The sequence below is a fragment of the Camarhynchus parvulus genome, chromosome 2, assembly GCF_901933205.1.
Source record: "Camarhynchus parvulus chromosome 2, STF_HiC, whole genome shotgun sequence".
Lineage (NCBI taxonomy): Eukaryota > Metazoa > Chordata > Aves > Passeriformes > Thraupidae > Camarhynchus > Camarhynchus parvulus.
Window position 1 is genome coordinate 143,732,101 of NC_044572.1, and position 24,565 is coordinate 143,756,665.

Below are 24,565 nucleotides of genomic sequence, written 5' to 3' on the forward strand. Positions count from 1 at the left end.
TGTTTTAGACATGGGTATTACACAAAAACTAGCATTTGCTGAATTTTGTACATTGTGGTAATGCTTGCACATGGGGATAAAAAATTACTGTGGCTGCTGTGTGGTAGCCAGATGGTGAATGTGAGAAAATGTCACTGATTAAAGGGCACTGCCATGAGTAGATGTGTGTGTGTGTGAATGTAAGTGTATCTATACATAGGAAAAATAGAAATTTTTCATCGAAAGATCAGAAAAATACTTAAATTTGCATACTTTGCCAGAAGGCTCTGTGAAATTGTGAGTTAATGTTATGTTTAATCTAGAGCCTGAGTTAACTGGAGCTCTATTAGGGCTTACATTTAATTGAAAGTTAATGCACTGACTGCCTAATTTCTGAGTCAGCCAGTCAGCAATGCTCAGGACAGAGTGCCCAGAACTTTGCTTCCTCCCATTTGCAGTCAGAATGCTGCTCCATTCAAAATCTGTGGTGTTTGCAGCCCCAATGTGCTGTGAAGAAAACCAGATGAGCAGACTTATTTTCAGCCTGGTGGGAAGATACTTTGCCTGTTTTACTCATTGTTCTTCTCAACAGAGAGGGTGGAGGCATTGTAGGACCATAAAACAACAAAAAGATCTCAGCAGGTTTTCACAAGTACATGGATAGCAAAAGTCAGGGTAGGGAAAATGTGGGGCTGCTGAATGGGGCAGGAGATCTGATGAGAAAGGAGATGGAAAAGGACAAGATGCCTTTTCACCTCAGTCTTTCCTGGCAGCTCCAGCCTTCAGGATATTCAGACCAGGGGGGAGATTGCAGCAAGGAAGTTTTAGCCTTAGAGAAGGAGGATCAGGTCAGGGACCAAGCTGGACATACAAATCCAGGAATGCAGAGGGAGCTGGTTAATGTCATTCTGAGGCCACTCTCAAATACATTTGAAGGTGATGGGGGGGATATATATTTTCCTTCTGTTCGCTGCTCAGAAGGCTTTTGAGGAAGTTCCTCAGCAGTAATCACCATAAAATGTCTAGACCATTGAATCTGCAATGACAAAAATAATTTTCAGGAGCCACTTCTTTTCATGTCTTGTCCTTGAGCAGCCTGCAGCCACTAGGGAGATGCAAGAAAAGACCCTTGCCTATGTAAGGCCAATCCTGGGAGAGCCACAGCAAAAGGAGAGGGTCAGGGTTCTTCCTGTTCTTTGTCTTGTAGCAGAACGTTCATCCAGCAGCCCATTGCAGCTCTGATTTCTCTCAAAAGCCTGGGGCTCCTCCAGTGGGCTTTTCCCAAATTATTGCCCCTACAAACAACACTGCTGTGTGTTTGTAACATTCACTAGATACCCCATTACCCTGTGAAAAAAGGGAATTAGTGCTCTGTAGTGCCTGTAGCCCACTACTCTCTAGCCAGGAGGGAGGTGAAGTGCACAATGGCTTTCACCTGAATTCTCATTGATTGAAAATTCTCATTGATTGAAAATTCTCCTCAGCAAGTTTTGCCTACTTACAGAAGCCTTTCTGCTGCAAGGCTGAAGTCTCCAAGTCATCTCATCTCCAGGCTGTAGTGTGTTTAACTCAATGTATAGTTTTCATCTTTAACTGAATGAACACCTCCATTTCCTTCTGTGCATCAATTGCATGGAGCAGAGCATGGAGCAGAGCAACACCACCTTCTTCGACCCCGCAGGAGGAGGCGACCCAGTCCTATACCAACATCTCTTCTGATTCTTCAGCCACCCAGAAGTCTACATCTTAATTCTCCCAGGATTTGGAATCATCTCCCATGTTGTGACCTATTATGCAGGCAAAAAAGAACCATTCGGCTACATAGGAATGGTATGGGCCATACTATCTATTGGGTTCCTGGGCTTTATCGTTTGAGCTCACCACATGTTCACAGTGGGAATAGACGTTGATACACGAGCATACTTTACATCCGCCACTATAATCATTGCCATCCCAACCGGTATCAAAGTATTCAGCTGACTGGCTACCCTCCATGGAGGCACAATCAAATGAGACCCCCCAATACTATGAGCCCTAGGGTTCATCTTCCTATTCACTATCGGAGGACTAACAGGAATCGTACTAGCAAACTCCTCACTAGACATTGCCCTGCACGACACCTACTACGTAGTAGCCCACTTCCACTACGTCCTATCCATGGGAGCAGTATTCGCAATCTTGGCAGGATTCACCCACTGATTCCCCCTATTCACCGGATACACCCTTCACTCAACATGAGCCAAAACCCAATTCGGCGTAATATTTGTAGGTGTAAACCTAACATTCTTCCCCCAACACTTCCTAGGCCTAGCCGGCATGCCTCGACGATACTCAGACTACCCAGACGCCTACAGACTGTGAAACACCATCTCCTCAGTAGGCTCACTTATTTCCCTGACAGCCGTAATCATACTAGTCTTCATCATCTGAGCAGCCTTTGCATCAAAACGTAAAGTCCTACAACCAGAACTAACAAGCACTAACGTCGAATGAATCCATGGCTGCCCACCCCCTTTCCACACTTTCGAAGAGCCCGCTTTCGTCCAAGTCCAAGAAAGGAAGGAGTCGAACCCCCATATGTTGGTTTCAAGCCAACCGCATAAACCACTTATGCTTCTTTCTCATAAAGAGATGTTAGTAAAACAATTACATAGCCTTGTCAAGACTAAATTGCAGGTGAAAACCCAGCACATCTCCACTCAAACATGGCCAACCACTCACAACTTAACTTCCAAGATGCTTCCTCTCCCATCATAGAAGAACTCATAGGATTCCACGACCACGCTCTAATGGTCGCACTAGCAATTTGTAGCCTAGTCCTCTACCTCCTGACCCAAACACTCACAGGAAAACTATCATCAAGCACCGTCAATGCACAAGGCTCCTGCTGGTCTGTTGTGATTTCCACACAGTTTCTGTGATCTCACAAGTGGTGCTTGAAAAATTGATAGTCTGAACTGACTGGGAAAGCCCAGCTTGTTAAGTTTGGAGCATTTTTTCCCCTGTAGAAGTTCATGTGCTATGATGACACTGAGCATGGAACCATCTGTGGGGAGTTTCAGGTACAATCTGTGACCTTTAACAATGGGAGAACAGATGTTCTTTTAAGACTGTCCATGCTGAAAATGCTCATATATCATCCTGCAGTCTTGGTTTGCTTAGGCTGGTATTTAAACAACTCTGCTCAGTTGTGTGAACATCTTGGACTGTCTTATAAAGAGAAAGCAGCCAAGTCTCATAATTAGGTTTGAGATGGAACTTCCTACAGCCAGCTGTAAGCTAGGGGAGATAAGAAAATGGGTTTTTAAATTATAATTTTCAAATATGCAATGCTGTTATTCAAGCGGTTTATGCACAAGGGTTTGAGTTTTTGGAAATTTTCATGTGTTTGCAAATTAGTCTGAAAGAAGCAAAACAATCCATGAGACATATTTCCTTAATTTCCTGAAGGAATACTTGTGCTTAGAGCACACCAGAGAGCCTGAAAGCACTCTCGGGTAGGTGGGAGGAACAACCTTGGTGACTTTTGACTTTGTTATGAGATTTATTAATTGTATACAGTAATTATCTAAACGTTAATGATTCTTTTTGTCTTCAGTTCTAACTAGAGCATGCCTATCTATCTTAGATGTGGCAGCTGTTAGGAGGCAGTGGCCCTTACAGGCTGGCTCCTGCATGGCCCTGTGGATTACAGACAGATCATGTGGGCTCTGCTCCCACTCCATGCAAATCAAGCAATTAACTGAGAAACCACCCCGGCATGTGGATGTAATGCTCTTAGGCCCTTCCTGTTGCTGCCTCCTATGATCCCCCAGTGATTTATAGTCATTCCCTTGAGGCAGGACTGAGCAGAGCAGTGGCTACAGGATATTCCAACATGGGAGTAAATTTCCCATGGGGCTATATCTGCACATGGGGTATTTCCATTCTCAAGAGAGACGCTGATGGCAGTACAAGTGCTGATGTAGCTGACTTTGGTGATTAATAGTATTATTTATCTTCCTGTTTTCCCATAATGTTGAGTATTTGTCAGAAACATCCTTAGTGTGAAACAAAATCTTATTTTACCCATTTTGGGGACTGATTTACCATGCTCCCACACAGCAAATTTGATCTCTGACATGGAATTATTCTATCTTTGGTCTTACGTTTGATTTTTATTGTTTGTAAATATGAGGATTTTAGCCTTTTGAAAACTGGTTATTTTAAACCTGGATAAATACCTAGTACATTTTTAATATCCCCTTACCATATCATTTGCTATAATTGGCACCCCTAAAGGAGACAGAAAGCTTGTATTTAACAGGAACACAGCGAGATTGCTCCCTGCTAAAGGCCATAAATACACAATTGTTATTTTTGAGACTTGTCTGAGGTGTGATTACAGTTATTATGCAGCAGTTTAAAGAAAATAATTCATTTTGAATTATACAAATCTCAATGGATCAAAAAAACCAAGAAGTAGTTCTATTTTAGGAAGAGTATATTTTCTGCAGGTCCACTCTGAGTTGATGATTTGCTGGCTTTGAAGATTGTTGGTAGACAGGTTAGCAAGCTGTTGGAAAAAAACTCTGAAAACCAGGAATATAAAGCACTGAGTTCAGTCTGTAAGCATGTTTTGGGTTTGAGTCAGGGGTGTTAAATATGGTTCACGAATTTCAGAATTAAGATCAGAATTTATTTTTCAAACATAAATCAGGCATACTAAACCCAGAGGTCTGATTTATGTACCTCCTTAACCTCATATTGACCTCCTCAACTTCACAAGTTTTCTTTTAAATTTAACTTGTTATTTTAATGCATTTCTGTATCTGTCTCCTTAGATCAAGTGTTAAATTTTGCAGCAAACTCATAATTGATGCCTCTTTTCTTCCCCTGAAGTCAGCGATGAAACTCTTGTTAACTTTATGGCACGGATTTTATAACCTCTTTGCCAGGAAATCTATTCCAGTCTTGTGATCCCGTGACTGCAGTGGGAGCAGAGTAAGGCCAGTGTGAGTCTTTTTGCAAATCCAGTCTTAAACCTTGCCTACCCAAACAAGAACATCTGGAAGAGAGAGGCTCTCTATATGGGACATCTATAATTTTGAAATAACAGTTACAGGGATGGTTGGATTCAGAGGGCTGTAATTATCCAATGAAAGCCTTTGCCAAAATGTGGGTTGGAAGGTCAGCTCTTAAACTATTTATAAACCAGAAATGTCTTCCAGCCCATCAGGTGCACTGTGCCTTGCCAGGAGCACAGGGCCAGGCTGCAGCTCTGCCTGGTGAGAGCAGTTTCTACATGAGGCAAGTTGAGATCAGCCATGGAAAGTTGTGTTTTGCTCACAGAATGAAGTGGGTGTCATGTCTGTGGGTATGGCTAAATCTGCTTTCAGGAGAAGGGAAGAACCAATACCCAAAATCTCTTTAGCAGCTCACTGCTGGCTGTCAGTGTCCACAGTGGTGCCATGCATGGCTCTGGGTTAAAGAGTTTTGTTCTGTAGTTAAAATAATCATTAATGTTTTTGCATCTGGGATCATCTGGGCAGAAAAAAAGGAAAAGAAAAAAACTGGGAGTCTCAGCATTTAAATCTGAGATCATGAATACTTTGTCCAGGATGGAGGGTGAAAAAAAAACCCCAAAACAATCTAAATCCCAACCCAACTCAAAGAACCTCCCGTGTGGGAGGTGGCAAGGGGCACTTCTGAGATTTGGGGCAATGAATAATCAGTTTAGGTAGGAATGTATGAGCTGTGGATGTTTGCATCATGAGTGGTCACTCTTCCATGCCTAGCATAGGCTGCAAAGTGCCCAGTGTGCCTCATATGTATATAAAAGGTATGGACTTGACTCTATCCCACATAAAGGGACAAAAGACATTTCCAATGCAGAAGTAGAAAGTTTAGCTTGTGAAATTGGGTATAGGAGGCAAAATTCAAGTGTCAGAGGAGTAAATCCAAAAAGTTTATTTTGTTTTTGTGGATTCGTTTTGAATTTCCTTCCTGAGAGAACAAGGACCCCTCTGAATGTTTGGCCTGTGGGAAATGGAGGCAAATGAGGATGGTGAGACTTGCCCCAGGTCACTCGGTGAGTCAGGGAATCTGTGCAAAGACAGTCTGGGGAAATATCTTCCAAAACCACTGGTGCACCCAGACTTTCTGTGTTACAGTGGAATCCAGACAAGGCTCTCTTTTGGAAGAACCACAGCTGGTAACTTGAAGCTTTGTGTTTTAACCTAGACAGATTTTGCTTGTTCCAGTAGTAGGACCTCAGCTGTTGGTACTGTAGACAGCACAGGATGGCAACATTGCTCTTGTAAAAACAAACTTTGAGTCATATTGATAAAAAAAATCTTTTCTTCTTCCTCAGAAAAAGCAAACAGAACACAAATTGAAAACATAAATTTGTAAGATTCGGTCTGGAAAAGAAAGACCTAGGGAATCTGGGAATGCAGGCAGAAAATCTCTGGAGAGGATGTAATGGTTAAATCTCCATCACTTAAAATTTATGTATATTTTTAAGTTTCTTTCTAAACAAGTGCCACAAACTGTCACCCTAGATGTAGAGGCTGAAGTTTTCTAACATAGGTTATGCAACAGCTCGTAGTGGATATTTTTAAAAAGAGAAACCATTGACAATTCAGAAAATAGTAACTTCCACTTGACTGAAATCACTCTGTTCCTCTAAAATAATTGAATAGTCAGTCCTTAAAGGGAAGAAAAAATCCAGTGCAGAGAGTCTGTCACACAAGTAAAGCTGTGACTGCAGGGTCACTGCTCCTGACAAATTCAGGTCCCCTCTGATGTAGTACTGGTGATGACTTTGGCTCTCTGTGACTCGAGGAAGCTTTTGGCGTTAGCATAACACAGTGCAGCACCACATTAACCTTCATTTCATGTTGAGAGCTGTGGTCAAACTGTCTTTCTGAGAGGGGGAGAAAGGAAACTTTGGCCATCTTTGCCAGTCACTGATTTCTCAGTAGAATAAAAGAAATGTTTAATGAAATGACAGGTCATGACTTTTGCATGGGTGTGGGTGAATGAACTCAAGGGCAAGACCTGCTCACTAGGAATAGCAAAGGAGCAGCTGACTCTGCTCTATTCTCACCCTACAATTACATGGACAGGGCAACACCAACCTGCTGTTTGGGACTCAGTGGCTACAGCAGGACCTTTTGCTTTTAAAACATACTGAACTTCTGAAAGGAGCTAAAATAATTAAAGGCCCATTCTGTCCCAAACCTTCTGTTTTGTCTTCTGTGTGCAAAGTTGAGAGTTCTCAGATATTTTTATCTGTTTGTGTATGAGAAAAGAATGTTTGTGGTATTTTTTAAAATATAGTTTGAGACAGGACAGTCCTTGAGGAATCCCAGAGTTAGTACATGTGTGTGTGTGTATATGCATGCTCACACAAGTGCATGGATGTTAAATATATATATGGGAATATACATATATGTAGTACACATAATTATATTTACACATATGCGCATATTTGTGTATATATATGCCTGTGAAATTGAGTGAAATCTTAATTATATAAAAGTTACATGACATTAAAACTGTTAATAGAATTTAATATAATTCTGTCCACCAAATCAAATTTAAATGGTCAAATTAAATTCCATTTACTTTCCAAGAATTTAGTGGCTGTATCTGTTCAGGAATTTGTGTGCAAGCATTAAAACCCATGCCCTTTAATGTAATTAGGGCTATGCAGAAATCTTTTCTTTAAATCGGTTGGATTTTACTTCAAAATTGGATAAAGCTGCTCTGGATTTGCCTGTTTCTTTACTAAACATCTTTGTAAACCAATTAATATCTGACCTCTGAACATGGGATTGGACCTTCAAGCCAATTAAAGGCCTTTGAATATTTAATTTATTCTCAGTTGATGCAAAGGAAAATGACACTTATACATTGAGGAACTCCCCAATGCTTTTAACTCTTTATTAGGTTCCTCTGAAACTTTTACTGCTCCTCCTAGTCATATTAATTTTTTTCATTTTACAGAGTATATGGATGCATGGCAGCCCTTAAATGTGTCATCTGTTCTCCTGGATTCATCCATCTCCCACTTTGAAGTTGTGCATGTTAGCAGAGATATATCTAATGACTTCTCCACTGCCAGAGATTTTTGCCTATCTGGTAAGAAATGGTCATTCACAGCTTTACAGAAAATACTGACTTGTGAGCCTGAAAACCAAGAACAGCTTTCCCACTTCTGACATAGATACACTGATTTTACTTGTCTTTAAAGACTATCCCAGTGTTTCCTAGTCTGAGAGAAGGGGTCTGAAGTAGTTTAGAGAGAGATGCAATAGATATAAGTGCTGTAATAAACAGTTATTAGGTAATTTTGACACCTCTTGGGCGCACAGATCTCTTACTTCTCCAGGCATTGTACAGCTGGGAGAATATTATAGGAAATAATTAAAGCAATGATGTCTTGTTTTTCTGAAGAACCACAGCCATTTGCTAACCCCACCTGCCAACACGTAAAGCAGCCTGTGGCACTGGTATGAGAGGAGGGCTTAACTGAGGACTAGGAGGAAGCAGGGATTGAGCTGTAGTGACAGCAAAGAGAATTGCTTTAGTCTACAGCCTGACCAGACAAAAGAGTCCTTTAATGTCACATGACTGGGAAATCCTCAATGCCACAGAGTGGTAGAAATAAGGAAAGGTTCCCACTTACTCACTGGGGACTGTTAGAATTCAGATGAGGTTATTGCCACTTTGCTAGATGATGTTTTTCTCCTTCTAAAACCTGTGATAATAGTTATTTTGCTGCATTATTCCATTTTAAAGCCAATATAAGCTTCTGTCCTTTGGCTATTTTGGAGAATGTTCTGGGTATTTGGGGACATTTATGTCCCATTTCTCTGAATTACATCATATCCTTGTTGCTTTACCTGTTGTCAAACCTTTCTTTTAAGAACAGTGTAACACTGTCGTGCAAAATGTGAGAACACGTTTTTTTCCTGCTCTTTTTCTTCATGCTTCACCTCACAGCTTGTTCAAAGAACGAGTCATGTTCAGTGGTTACACTGGAGATCCAGCCTTCAGTCATAAGGTGCATTTTCTACCCTGATACTCAGATGTGTGCCCATGGCCTGCAAGGGCACAGCTGCTGGGTTTTACTCAAAGAACCTGCTACCTACATCTACAGGAGACAAGGTAAGAACAGGTCAGAGCTGTGGAGAAGGAACCTCAACTGTGCTGCTCAGTTCTTGTGAATGGAGGACTGAGGAATTCCTCAGCTCATAAAACAACATGGATGTCTCCTAGACACTTGTCCATGGCTGTTTCAGAGGAGTTACAGCCAAAAGGATGGGAAAATTGTCCCCAAATATTGTTTAAAAATGCACAAAATAGTAGTGTTACCCTCTGGTGCTGAAGCAGGTATAACAGAGGAAGTCTAGTTTATGAAAGATGTTTTGAAAGTGGAGAGTAGTGAAACCAAACAACAACAGTAATGCAAGTCGAACTCTCAGCTTTTCATCTGCAGAAGATGCTTTGATATGTTCTTCCTTTTAAGCTTGGAGAAAAACACTAGGAGTGTGGAAAAGCCACTGTCAGCTGAAAGTATTAAGGGCAATCTCTAGAGAAAACAAAACAAAACCCAAACAGATATCCCTGCTCCCTAAACAGGATGAAATAATATTTTAAATAAGTGAAAAATATTTGAGAGAGAAAAAGTTGTGTAGACATTGTAGATAAGTAAAAATTCTGTTGTTTGGTTACATACTTGTTTGAAAGTGTATGTTTTGTTCGGTTTATTCCCCTTGATTTTTAAAGAGACTGCTTTCTTTTTATGTAATACTGGTTATTTTATTTATTAAAGGTAATTAGAACCCAGGCAACAATAAGAGGGAAAGGAAGAAAATTTTCCTTTTCACTGAAATTCTCTGAAGTCAATGAGAACTTTCTAGGTTGAAACTCAATGAGAGAAAAAGCAGTTTATCATTGCCAAGTAAAACAAAATCACAAACTGAGACACAAAAGTAGACTTGTGTTTATTGTTCATTACAGGTTTGGTTTTAGTCCCATGACTTCGAATTTTGTTCCTGTCTATCCAATACATTGTTTTAGGAGAAAAATAGCAGGAGGTGTCACTTCACTGTGTTTTAATGAACTGTTTTATAGGAAAACAGTAACAGGAAACTGTTAAATTTATCTGTGTTTCATTTAAAGAGGAGAATTTTAAACATAACAGAGTTACAAGAGTTTTAAACATAACAGTTTAAAGCTATGGGAAATGGGACTAATTTTCATTTCTAAAATGGTTCTAACTTGAACAAACAAATTATTCTTCCTCTGCTCACCCTCTGACAGATTTACTCCAGCCCATTTCCGAAACGGATTCAACCCCAAGAGTGTACATCCCATCCCATGGGTACCTGCTGGGCAAATCCCAGGTGATCCAGGTGGGCTCAGGATGGAGGAGCATCAGGCAGTTCCTGGGCATCCCCTACGCTGCCCCTCCGCTGGGCGAGCAGCGCTTCAGCGCCCCGGGGCCGTTTGCCTGGCTGGAGCCCTGGAACGCCACCGAGCCTCGGTGAGGAACCCTGAGCACCTCCAGTTCTTGTCCAGCGTCAGTCTCATTACTTGGGTGTGACAGTGGGAAGGTGCCAGCAGCTCACATCCCATGCAGCAGACCAAGAACTTAATGTTACAACTCACTTTAAAAGTTTTTTGACCAATCACACAAAGCAAAAGCACATTGACAGTAGTTCCATCCAACCACTATAAGCACACGTACCTTTGGTTAAAACAATACTTATTTCAATCACAATACCTGCTTGTAAACCTTAAAACACAATGCACAGATTATTAGAAATTTAAATAAATTATTATTATTAAATAAATTTAATAATTTTAATAATAAAAATTAAATAAATTAATATTATTTAATTTAATAATAAATAAATTTAATTTCAGCAACAGAGTGGAATTTGTAGGTGTGCAGGGGAGACGGCCTGTGAGCCTCAGCCCTGCTCTCTTTACAGCTGGTGCTAATTTTGTGTACTTTATGTTGTATGGGTTTTTTGAAAGCACATTTTTAAGTTTTAAGCTTTTTAAAATGAGGCAGGGTTTCTGAGGACGGGTTCTATGCACACAATAATGGTTCTAGCTCCATTATTAAGGTTAGAACTTCCTAATATCTTGCTAGATAAACTTTTTTGCAGTTTAGGGAGTTATTCTAGACAAGTGTTAATACACAGACCATTGTTCTATTTGTCCTTACTTTTCTACATTTTACTTAATTTTTCTGCTGACCAATCCTATGGCTACTGCTTAGCTCTAATCACAGTTCTGCTGTCTCTGAGGCCTGCCTTTTGCAGCTTTCCCAAAAGCCTCTGATTTTATGGATTCCCACATGCAGGAGTGCTGGTCCAGCCAGGACTGGGAAAACTGCTGGAGTGTTGACAACAATATTCATGTCCTTTCCTGCAAAGCAACCTACAGAGTACAGATAGATACTTTGATTAGCAAAGAGAATAATTTATCCATCTATATGTTAAAGCATGCAAGCACCTCAAGAGAAAAGTCAAATTCCTGTACACTTGTTGAATCTCTGCATAATTGCCCACCAACTGTTTGCTGTCAGTCCATTTCCATTCTGAATAATATTTATACAGGTATTTATTATATTTAAACAAACAGTTTTGCTCCTGCTGAGCCATACATTTGTACACATTTAGTCCAAGAGGGGCACTTCAACACTGATGTAACCAGAATCTGTGGGCCTTATATAGAAATATTCTCTACCTGGTAGTGTCCAAGAGATCAGAAAATCAATCTCTTCTGTCCAAAACCTATTAAAGGGAGTTGAAAGTGTATTTGGCCTTTGGTTATCCCATCCTTCAGGATGCTCCTGAGCTGTGGAGGTGTGAAGCCACAGCCTCGAGTACATTGCAGGGATCTGGTGGGATGTGACTTTTTGTTTCCCAGGGTGTTCAGTGGTGTTATTTTAGCACACACAACACCAGCTCTTGGTTTTTGAGCCATTGTGAGGTGTCTTGTAGGGCTTAGTTAGACCCACCTGCCTCTGTGATCTCCCCTTGAAGACCCAGGGTTTCAATGAGCAGCCTGGCTGAGATTTTCAAAACGATTTGGGGACCTTTGTCAATCTGTCCCTGTCTTTTGAATCCACAGTGCTTCTTAGTCCAATGAAGAATTTGGCCATTATCTTCTATTATTCATTTAAGGTTAAAAAAGCAATTATTTGAGTTGACACTTGCGGAATTGGAGAGGCCTCACTTTATGTATAGAAACTGTTGATTTTTTTAGGATTCTATATATTCTGTATTGATGGTAAATATTTATATATAAGAAATTCACATTAGCACAGTGCCATTACTGATGGAAGAGATATATTTATTTATCGGCTTGGACTTAATAAAAGACTTAAAAAACTGGAAAAAACCAACCCAACCCAACCAAAACCAGCAGCCAGCTATTGGAGTCTCCAGTGCTTCAGCAGGTGGCAGCCTTTCTCCTGGGAGCTGGAGAAAAGAAGCCTTTTCTCTGCTGCACTGTGGAAAGCTGTATGATAGTGTAATGCCTATTGTCCTGGCAGATTTCCTACCTGGGAATTTGTATTTTTTCTGCCAAAAGTGGCTTCAGCAGGTTTTTTTTTGTTTTGGAGATTATGTGCTCCACTATGCCAGTGTGAAAGTTGTTGAGTGACATCACCATCCTAGATGAATCTCCCCCTTATGGAAAAAAAAATTGTAGAATTCCATTAAGTCTGGTACTTTTCACTGTAGTTTTCTAATAATTTCTTTACAACTTTGGGACAAAATTTTACAAGTGCATTAAAAATTATAATTTAGAAATAATTCTCTGAGCCATTAACATATTTTCTGAAGTTCTTTTGGCTTCTTCACTATTAAATTGTGAGTTTTTTCCTAACTCATTATGTGGTATGGATAAAGCTGTGAAATAGAAGAACTGGCTTCAAAGTAGGTTTCACTGAACAGCAAAAATCATCCACTTGATTCAAGTTTGATATGCTTGAGCTGATTAATCTCACTCAGATGATGGCCAGAAAATAATTTTCTCTATGTGGTTGGCTACTGAATTCTTATTGGAAGGGTACTTTTAACATTAATTGGCACTATTAATAGTCTGCTATGCTCTTAGAACAAAGAGATTTTAAAAATGCATTAAAATTTTGAAGTTACCAAATTTTCCCACAGACCAGAAATTAAAATAAACACCATGAAATGTAGCCCACAGACCACTGGGAAATAAATCAAAATGTATGTAGCCCACAGAATATTAGAAATTTAAATAAATAACCAGCATGTCAGCCAAAGAGTGGATTTTGTAGGTGTGCAGGGGAGACTGCCTGTGAGCCTCAGTCCTGCCGTCTTTACAGCTGGTGGTAATTTTGTGCAGTTTATGTTAAGTGTGGGTTTTTTGAAAACATATTTTTAAGTTTTAAGGTTTTCTAAATGAGGCAGGGTTCCTGAGGAGGGCTTCTAGGCACACAAATGCAATGCATTATGTGCATTTATACAAACCCACATAGCTGTGTTAACTTATAGGTGGGCACAGTTTTAAATGTGATCAAGATTCACAAATTTAAAGAATTTATTAACTAATGCATCAAAATATAAGGCAGTAGCAGCAGTGGAAGGAGAATAAAAACCTTTTTTACTGTGACTTTCTCAATGTGTGTCTCTAGGGCAGCATGTTGGCAGCCAGGAGATGGAGAGGCCCCACCACAGTCTGTCAGTGAAGACTGCCTGTATCTGCACATCTTTGTTCCTGACACCACTGTAAGTATGAGATGTAATTAAAATCAAATTTTTTTGTAGCTGAGGATTGTCTCTTTCCAAAGTGCTTTTAATTGTCATGAGTGGCTGTTTTGCCTGTGTTCACAAAGCCTTTCAAAAATTAGGCACTCTGATGTCTTTCCTGGTACAAGAGTATTCCCTACAGGCTTTGTGTGAGCTGTGTTGGGTGACTAGGAGGGCAGCACACTAAAAAGCCAGAAATAAGAGTGAGACAGAGAGGGAACACAACACCAGAAGCAGGTGACAGCAAAGGAGGAGAAATCAAGGACAGGGATGGCAGTGCTCCTGCAAGCAGACCATCTGTCCAGGAGACAAGAATGCAATACAATACATCAACATTTACTAGCAGGCAGGGGCTGCTGATAGTTTTTTTCACCCTCCTCTTTACTGTTCCCCTGTTGACATCTGTGGGAGTCTGTTGAGAAATGACAGTGGCAAGCAGTGCTAGATTTGTGGCCAGCTCACAGAGCTTAAAAATAGATGTTTCCAAAAATGGCTAGGCCACTGGTAGAATGTGAAGAATTTTCCTTTGAAAGTTCTTGATTTTCTCATTCTAAACAGATATAAAAGAAAGCTATTCTTTTATATTCTAAACAGATACAAAAGTTAACTTTTATATTCTAAACAGGTATAAAAGTTAAAGCCAAGCTAAAATGATTGGCCAGTCCCTGGGGGGCTGGGGATGAAGATGTGAATCCCATTGAGGAGTGGGCCCAGAAACAGGAACTTTTTTTTTTTTCCACAGTACTGACAATTTTCAGAAGGTGATGGTAGTTGTAATAGAAATTTATGAATCTGTCATACTGCATGTCTGGAAAGAGCTGGTTTAGCAATCTGACAGCAGCACAGAGAGTCCCTTGCAGGCCCATTTTAATCATCAGAGACACCAGCAGTCTGTCTTCTCCCTGCAGCATGAGGCTGTCATTTTGCCTTGAGTGCAGTCACTACTTATTGAAAACATCAGGTCACTGTCCCAGGCAGTTTGCCATCTATGCTTAAGAGCTGCTTTCAAGATACTTGATTTGAAAACATTGTATTTCCCACTTAAAGACTAAATAGGCTTGTCTATTCTCCTTCTCAGTCCTGTGACCTGAATCTCTCCTGTCTTTTGTAAAATTGTAAGGTAGAAGTAGGTCCAATCAAGAAAATCAGTTTCACATGCATAAGTCTAGTCCAGGAGAGAACTAAAATTTCTGGTTTTGCAGAAGTAGCTGGGAACAGAAGGCATTGAATTTTCCTTCTCTTTTTGGGGCAAGCTCTATTTTTTACTCTCATGCAGATAGATAGTTATATATTTCCAGCCTGTGAAAAGTTAAATTAGCTAGTAAATATGGAATATAAAATCTCCCAGAGGGCAGTGAATGCAGAGGTCATTCAGGAGCATTTTGAGCCTCAAAAAGAGCACAGTGCAGGCACTGCTGCCTGTCACCAAAGGGCTCTCAAAGTGTCAAGCACTGAAGAAGGTGAATGACATAATTTTGCTTCCATAGCTACATGTACCACAGTTAAACTGGCACTTCTGACTTTTTTCCACCTATAATCATCACCACCTGTCACACTAGCTCAGCAAAGCTGTGCTTTGCCTTTATTTAGAAAGGGTTTAATTGTAAGATCAAGACTTAAAAATCCCCATTAAATAGGAATAGAAACCCTCTTTCTTCTTTCTCCATTTCCTGCACATTCCCATCCTTATTGTGTCATCCCCATTGTACTCAATCCTTTACAGAGTAATATTGTACAGTAGTAAAAGCACTGAAGGTTTCCCATCTTGGTGGAGTTTAAATCTGTCCCTGTCAAGTAGCTCATCAAGTGTTTTACAGAAGGATGAGCAGGGAGGTTGGACCAGATGGCCCCAAGAGTGTTCCCTTCCAAGGTTAACCATTCTGGCATTCTGTGATGGAGAAGATGCTTGGTAATATTATGAAGCTTCTCAGATTTCCAGCTGAATTGCATCATCCTGGTGGCTGCTGAACTTCATTACCCTATTAGGGCTTGCACGTGGCACCTAAACCCCTGCTCATAGTCCCTATGAGACCATGATGGAGCTGCTGGGCTTCCCATTGCTTGGTGCAGAAAAAGAAATGGGGATGCTGCATCCAGACACTTGGCTCTGTGCACAGTCCCAGTGCTAAATCTTCCCCTGAATTACTCCATATCTGTAGCAGCTGTTGTAAATGGCTTTAGTTTGCAGTTTCCAAATTTTAGTGCCCATCTTTGCCCTTTGTTAGCTTTTTATTGTGTAAAGTCACTTAGAATAATGTAATATGCAATTTACAGGGCAGCTAGAGGTCATGGTGCAGTGGAGACTTTGGGCATGTGGGAAATGCTTAGTATGAGCCTCAGGGTTAACCATGCTGAGCTGAGGAGATGGAGCAGGCTAAATATAACTGTTAGTACCATTTTAGCTGAACTTGATGTGGTTGTATTTCAGAATGAATTTCCATGTGAAAACAGATGATTTCATTTTTTTCTTCATCCCCCATCTCTCTCTGTGTTGCATGCGGTGCAGAAATGGATGGGAACCAGGGACAAGGCACTGCAAGTTAGGCAGTTTCAGTTCAAGACAAGTTCATGAGAGAAAAACAACTGTCTCAGTGCTTGCAATGTCTTGGGTTTTCATGGCAACATTGTTGTGTTCACAAGAAGCCCCTGAACTGATTCATCAGAGAGATAAGTGAGGAGTGCACACAGATATCTGTAATTTTGCAGGATGCTGCAGCCATTGCTGCTTTGTTGCTTCTCCCACACAGCCATTTGTGTTTTTGCTGGAGATATTCTTTGCCAGAACAGATGGGGCTGCTGTGTTTACCTAAGCTCCATCCAGAAAATAACAGCAGCAGAGCCCATTGCCCTCTAGGTGCAGGGAAAACCAGCCCCAGATGTACTTTGATGCTGCTACAGGAAAGGGAAAAACCAAACCAACCTCCCCCCTTCTGTACACTGAAGGATATTTCTACTGAGTGTCTGTAACCTGCTGGCAAGTGCTGAGGTGTCCTGGGGCTGTTCTGCCTTTTTCCTGCTGTGTGTGCAGAGAGGGTCCATACCTGGTGCTGCTCTGGGAAAAAAGCTTCTGTTTCTCTGCAAAATCAGATAGCTCTGCCAGGAGTGTTAACATGGGTGCAGATTGGCACTCCTTGCCATCCCAGGAATCCTGCTGGGCTATTTGAGGCAGAGTCCATCTGTACTTTGTGAGATGTGGGTTTCTCCTCTGCAGAGACAAAGTCCTCTCTATAGGATCCATCTGTGTATCTGGTAGGGGAAAATTTCCATGGGCACTAAAGGAACATGGAGTGTTATCAATATCAAGTGACATTTTTGAGCCTAGGCAGTGTTTGAGTGCTGAAGACTTGAGAGCAAGAAGCAGCTGTGCACAGCTGTGAGCTAGTCTTACACAAGATGGAGCAACCCAACAGGCCTTTTTCTTCTCCTCTTTGCCACTTGTTTGAACTTTTCCTGCATGTTTGTGCAAAGCAGATGTGCTCAAGCAAAGACAAGCACACCACATGCTCAGTGCCCAAGGCAGCAGAAGCTGGCCTAGAGGAGATTTTGGCTGGTGGAATACTGTGGTACTGTTAGATTTACTTTATACTGGAGATAGTGCCCACTTTGTGATATACAGATCATTGCAGACAATTTGTGGACAATTGTGGACAACACCCTTTAAATTCCAGACAGATAGGCAGATATTCCCTCTTTATGGTCACTCTTAAAAAGCTATAAATGGCTTAGATAATGTCCATGAGGAAGCTGCTTGTGTTATTATCAGTGACCTACCAAAGCAGTTGACAACAGGAATATTAATCTGGTCATTGTCATGGCAGGTCAAAAACATGTCAGTGTTGCTGTTCTTCCACAATGGAGGGAGTTACAGTGCTGAGGAGGGAAAGACAACCCTGGATGGGTCATACCTGGCTGCCATTGGTAACGTCATCGTTGTGACGGCAAACTACCGGGTCGGTGTCTTTGGCTTCCTGAGCACTGGTAAGTCATGGGTTTCCACAGCAAACACAATTATGCATTCCGTAACTCTTCTGATTCTGATTTTTAGTTTTTCAAGTTATTTTTTAACTCAAGTAAGCTATATTTTTCGCAGATTTTTTTTTCTAAATTATTATGGGAAAAAAATGGCCAAGAAATAGTGGAGACTTGAAGGGAAAGGGGAGAGGCTGGGGGAACAGGGAGAGCAACAAACCAAACCCAATATCTATATCAAAGCACTGGCTAGACTTGTGCTTGCAGATGAACTTCTGGATATTGAGTTTTGCAGACACATATGAAATTTGGTTAGTATCAAAATTCTTGCTAATTCCAGTGGCCTGTCATTGTGGGTAGAGTTTTCAATGGTTCCAACTTCCAACCTGTTCCATCCATGAAATATTGCTGATGCTCTCTTGTGCCCATGTCAGAGTGGGGAAGGGGCAGAGACAGATAACTGCAGGTTTGTGGTAAGAAGGATGTGAGAGGATGGAAAGTAAGGCACAAAGGTAGTTGGTTGGTTCCTTAGTAATCCAGCCTGACTTCTCTGAAGGACTTTCCACATTTAATCTGAATCGGCACTGGCCTGGCTGTGACTCAACATTTACATGTTCTGTGTTGCAACCCTTCCCCTTGTTCCAGTGTAAAGGATTTTTGCTCTCCTATTGCCTCCTAATACCAGTTGCCATAAAAAATTATACAAATTCCCATTACAAACAGGATTTTGTCTTGTACAAAGAGGTATGAAAACACACATTTGATCTCCCTAAATCTTTGGGATAGTGCCATCAGGTCTTGGGGATTGTTTTTTTCATTTTGCCTTTTTTTAGCCTTGTCTTTTTAAGCAAGTAGGGAACACTTTTCTTTATACCATCTTTCACTTCTGCCTGGGGCAGGGGAACTTAAGGTAGAGAGCCACTGAGAGAAAATGCAACAGCTGCAAGTGGAGCTCTGTCTCAGTCTGGTGACAATCCTTGGTCTCTTTAGTGGGCGTTTTAATACACTTAAAACTTATAGGATGTCATATTTGCCATGTTTGCAAGTATCTGACCTACATACTTGGCCTCATGATCCTTCTGAGTGTTCACTGCTAGTGATGTTGGGTGGATTTTGCCTGGTTTGAGGTTTTAGCTGTAGCTGTTGGTTATTTTTTCCCTTCTCTGTTTATTGTTTTGTCCAAAGCTCACTCGCAGCAAAGTCTCTTCATTCTGTAATAGAGAGCTGTCGCTACAAGATCCCTACTTATTTAGATAAGAATTTGGTTATGGCTGTATCTGGAGAAAAAAAATCATTGTTTTCATCAGTGCAAACCCAATGTTTATGAAAGTGATACCATAATTTCAGTTTGTCTAGAGCCAAATGCAGTGTGGGTATGTGCTGTGAGAGCTTCCAGTATACTGCACTGCCCACACCACCCTCCTTCAGCCCTCTGAACCTCACCTAGGTTTCCTCCTAAGTGGAAAATGCTGGTTGGGCTGAATATGATACAGCAGTATTTATATGATGATGAATAATTTAGGAAATTTATTTGGTCTGTGTTGCAGAGGGTTCTGCCTGCATGTCCCAAAATGTCAATACATGGGCTTGATGTGCATGGTTGGCATTCCTGCAAGCCTTCAGATAGAGGTGGTTCATTACATGACTTTCTGGGGACCTTCTCTTGCTCTCTGTACTGTGGACCTGTGGTCAGAGAGAATTTCAGTCTTTCCTGGCCTCTTCCTCTTTGAGAAGTCCATGGTGTGGATTTGGGAAAATTGTACAGTCCTAGAATCACAAAATATCTGAAGTTGAAAAGGACTCACAAGAACCATTGAAGTGCAGTTCTTGGCTCTTGACAGGACAACCAGGAATCCCACCATACACCTGGGAATATTGTCCAAACACACCTTGAACTCTGTCAGGCTTGGTGCTGTGACAACAAATGGGTGATTATTTCAGTCATTAACCATTAATATTCCAGAATCCTGCACCTGCTCCTATGGAACTTTTGCCATTGGTTTCAAAAGGAGCAGGAGTTCACCCTTAGGGCTTCACAGCAGGGCTGTTTGAAGGCCCTACAGTTAGAAATAAAAGTTATGAACTTGTGAGTAATGTTAGTTTGATTGTCCAACTAAGCAAAGTCCTGAATCCTCTCAAGTTGATTTGTTATAAATTACAAAACTAGAGAGGAAGGAGTTAAATAGATTTTTAGGGAATTGAAGAGTAGTGAAAACAGAAGATTTCCTTTTGTTTGGAGTTTTTGTTAGTTCTGTAGTTCTTCTGGTCTCTCACTGGCAGGGCTTTTGCCAAAAATGAAAGAACTCTCTTTCTTCTAAACATAAAAGATGTTTGATTAAATTTGTTATCACCCATTAATGTTGCAAAAATGATACATATCCTTATTAATGCCTTCAGTTCTTCCTTTGTGTCCAAAAAAATTAAAGTGAGTTGCCAGTGATATGGATGGCAAGAGTTTGGAGAAGACAGTCATGTTTTAGATTTTACTCTTTAAAGATTCCATGAAGTCATATAAACCAGAATGATTTCATGCTTTAATTTAGCACTATTGTTCTTCTTCTGTTTAGTAATAACAGAAGGTAGCACACAAGGACTCTGGTTTCTTTTCAGCTTCCTTTGGTCCTCAGGAATGTGATCTTTTCCTGCAAAAAGGCAGTGGAAAAGATTCCTGGCAGACATGTTTCTTTCAGTCTAACTCCTATGAAGGTCTATGCATGCATCTGCTCTCCAGTGTGGTACATTTCACAGCCCAGTTGTGGTTTTTGCCAAGGAGAAAGGAACTGGTTATATTTCCCTTTTTTGGTCTTTTTGTTTAGTATAGTGAAAGCAAGGCAGATTGTGTGGCTAAAACATTTACATGGATCTGCACATAAAAATTTCTTCACCAATGGGATTGTAAAACATTGGAACAGGCTGCCCAGGGCAGTGGTTGTGTCACCATCCCTGGAAATATTTAAAAATATGTAGATGTGGCACTTGGGGACATGGTTTAGTGGTGAACTTGACAGTGCTGGGTTAACAGTTGGTCTCAATGATTTAAGGGTTCCTTTCAACCTGACTGATTCTATGATTTCATTGCCTTTGGAGTGGTCTCAATGGGGGTGGAGCAGGTCCTTAATATGAGATTTCCTTTTTAAAAAGTGGATTTATTGCTGGATTGAGAGCTCTGGGAACTGGTCATGGTATGCAGAACAAACAAAAAAAAAACCCAAAAAAATCAAATCACAAAACTAAAAAACGAAGCAGGGAAAATATTTCCTCCATTGCTTCACTGGTGTGGCTTGGACTGATCATCTGAAACAATGGCTGTAGGTCATAGCTTTTTGGGCCTTTCACTTTTTGGCTGCCATACTGAAAGGCTGTTCCTAGCAATGGCTGTGGTAGTGTGGGCACCTCTAAGATCTGCAAGGTGACCATTAATCTCTTCTCCTCTATATTTACTCTGCTGCGTAAACTGGTGTGTTTGATACCTCAGGAATTCACTACAGGATGTACACTTAAACTGCTCCTTGCCCAAGACCTGTCTACAAAGCAGCACCTTTTTATTCCACTCTCTGATAATTTTAATTCACTAGTTTCTGAACCTACCCTTATTTTAAACTTGTACTATTTGGTCTTGGCAATGAAAGAAACAAATAGTTTCAGCTGTGTTTCTATTCACAGCTTTTCTGTTTTATCCTGTGGGTTTTTGGTTTTTTCCAAGTTTTAAATGTGAAGAATTTTAAAACTTTGAAAATGAATGGCTCATTGTGGATTAAAAAAAAAGCAGACAGTGAATAATAATTTTCTGTTCCTTTTTTTACAAACCATGGGGGAATTACTTATTTCTCCTTTTGTTGACATAAAATCAAGCTTACCTACATTCTTGCATCATTAGATGCTATCAGCATTAGTTACTTTTTAGTCAAAGTATCAGGTTATGACTTTCTGGTGTTGAAAAGGAGGTGCTCATATTTAGGTATAAGAAGCACATGATTAATTATTTGTTTGTTGTTATGTTTACAAAAATATTTATATATATATATATCAGATTTGTATTGGATAGTCATAGGACAATCTCAAAGAATATAGACAGAAACATTATAAATTTTAAAATAATATCTGGAAAAGTGTAAAGAAATTAAAGATGTTGTGATTTGTGATTGGTCAGACAGGGCAAGTATAAGTGGTATGTAGGAAGGAAACATGCAATCAGGTGTACTCCAGGAAAACAGTAATTCTTATAGATCCCTTCCAACTTGTGAACTTGGCAAATACACAGATTTCTTTTGCTTGTTTTAAATTCATTTTAAGATTGAGCTACTTATGTAGAAAAAGAATCTTATGGCTAAATCTATAGGTACTTGAGCCTGGATTAGTCTCCTGCCATGATGTGTCATAATGAAGCCTAGACGTTCATGTGTTATTTTTCTGTCGCTGGGACAAAGCAGCACCCCCAGGGCTGCCCTGTGGAGTGGTAAAAACTGAAATGGAGTCACTGTATAAAGTGATTACCTTGAAGAGACCACCTCAGTCTTTTAAACTCTGGTATCAGTTTTGTCAAGTTTCATCTGCAAGAGCTGCAAAAAATGTAACATTTACCCCAAACTTCAATGTTTACAGCTTTCTTTTCAGCCGTGTTTTGTCTCCTCCACCAGGCTCTGCTGAGGCCAGAGGCAATGCTGGCCTTTGGGACCAGCTTGCAGCTCTGAGGTGGGTGCAGCAGAACATCGCCAGCTTTGGGGGCGACCCTCGCCGCGTCTCCATGGGCGCCGCACGTGGCGGAGCCGACATCACCAGTGCCCACCTGCTCACAGATACAGCGGGCACAGAGCCCTTCAGGAGGCTGCTGCTGATGGTGAGTTCATTCCTGCTTCAGCCTCACCTGCGCTGGGAAAGGGTGCTGCTACAGAGGTGAGGATCTGCAGTGTGTGGGTGCTGGTTTTATTTCATCCATACCCTGCCAGGGCTGTTGTTGCTGCAGTTATTTTTCATCTCACCTGTGACTGTTATCTCCAGGAGCTGGATGCTTTGCCAGGATGTACAAGAGATGCACTTTGGTGTTTGGTTTACTCATAGTAAGAATGCAGTTTTCGTCACTGTGGTTTTTTGTGTGTTATATAAATAACCTTGTTTCATAACCTGGAGGTACAACAGCTTACTTTCCATTCCATAAATTTGATGTTGGTCAGCAGCTTTTAGACCCTGAAACTGATGAGCCAAACTCCCACATGTTAAAGTATCCAGTCTTAAGACAGATTTCATTTAAAAGAAAAAAAAATAAGTTTCAGAGAGTAAAAATCAGTTTACAATTGGGCCTGTTTCCTGTCAGCTTAGACCATTTTCTCAGTCACTCCAAGTGATCCATATCCTTACAGTCTTTCCTGTGTTGAGTCTCAGGACTCTGATATCAGTTTTGTCAGCATCAATACTGCCATTTATCTTCACAGCCTCAGTGTGGCCTGAAATGAGGCTTAATCACCAGAGGAAGTTTATATATCCATCAGAAAAGGTACTTGGACAAAGTGAGCTCTGCTAGCAGTGCTGCCTTGGAGCAGAGAGCAGTGGAATAAAATTCTTGGTTCAGGAACCCTCAGGGGCCAATTAAATAAAAGGCTGCCTTCAATATAATGACATCTTAATGCAGTATCTAATTGTTCTTCACTGTGTCCTTGCTTCAGGAAGCATAACTTGCTTTTGCATCCCTGTGGCTCAATAAGTTTATTTTAATTGCATCACTCTGGTGGGGAAGGCAAGGGAAGTTTTTGAAAATTGCTGCTTATTATTTTTTTTCTGTCATTATCAGATAATTCCTCACACAGTTCATAGATTTTTAGTCAGCTCTTGACATGGAATTTAAGTTGCTAGAAGACCCAGAGTACTTTTCTCTCAGTTTCCTCCTACTCTGAAGTCACAAACCCTTTAGTGACATGGCTGAGGATGGGACCCTGTGAAAACTGTGTCAGGACACAGTGAAATTTAACAATTAATTTAGCTGAACCAGCAATTTAACAGCTGAGCCACTTAGGGAAGGGAAATGCAAGGATCTATTTGCTTATTGTTGCTTCTAGAAAGTAGTTCCACGTTATGTATTTTCTTTTATAAAGAAAGTTTAAACTCATTCTTTCTCCTACAGCAGAACACTGATTAATGGAAAACAGTGGCAAGTGCAATGAGCAGACAGGTGCACCAATTCTTCCCACTTTTCTAGTGTTTATATAGTTTTTCTTCTGGGGCTGTGAAGACCACTGTCTTGGCAAAAGCAGCATCTCCACTGAGTTCCGAGTAGTGTTAATTTCAGATTTCAGAGTAGTGTTAATTATTTATCGTGACAGCCTCACACTGGATTTCATTTTCTTGTGAAATACACTGACAATATAAAAAGCAAGCAACAATTGAAGTAGCTTGTAGCTTAAAAGTATACTTGATCTGTCTTTGTTTTTTTAAGTGGTGCTAAAGTTGCTTTTTCACTTACCTCTCCTGTAAAGGGATGTTTTTGTTCAAAGACACCAAAATCATTGAGTACTTTTAATTTTACTGTAAAAAAGGAGATGCACACAGACTAGAATCACGAAACTGAGAATATATACCAGGTATACATTTCCTGAGGGAAAATCCCTCAATAGAGCTCTTCTGCAAAAGTCAGCTTTGTGCTCCTTGTTTCTGTATTTGTTATGCATGATAAAACCATGCTGTTCCTGAGCATGCAGAGAGGAGTGGTGAATGAAACTTTACTAGAAAATGTGCACCTGAAATAGCAAAATGCTTTTGAGTTTCCTGTGTCTACCCTATAATAGTGTTTGCTTGGAACAAATTTGAAAACAGATTGAACAAAATCAGTACAAAGC

The 24,565-nt window shown here is 40.5% G+C and overlaps 1 protein-coding gene across 1 annotated transcript in view; it reads left to right on the forward strand.

The window, feature by feature from the left end:
• TG (thyroglobulin) overlaps positions 1-24,565 on the forward strand; it is a 151,776-nt gene that overhangs the window by 64,195 nt on the left and 63,016 nt on the right. Inside the window, exons 37-42 of the mRNA XM_030964721.1 lie at positions 7,972-8,106; positions 8,971-9,135; positions 10,294-10,516; positions 13,655-13,748; positions 17,588-17,747; positions 22,376-22,575. Of these exons, the coding sequence (XP_030820581.1) occupies positions 7,972-8,106; positions 8,971-9,135; positions 10,294-10,516; positions 13,655-13,748; positions 17,588-17,747; positions 22,376-22,575 (977 nt within the window). The remainder of the gene's footprint in view (positions 1-7,971; positions 8,107-8,970; positions 9,136-10,293; positions 10,517-13,654; positions 13,749-17,587; positions 17,748-22,375; positions 22,576-24,565) is intronic.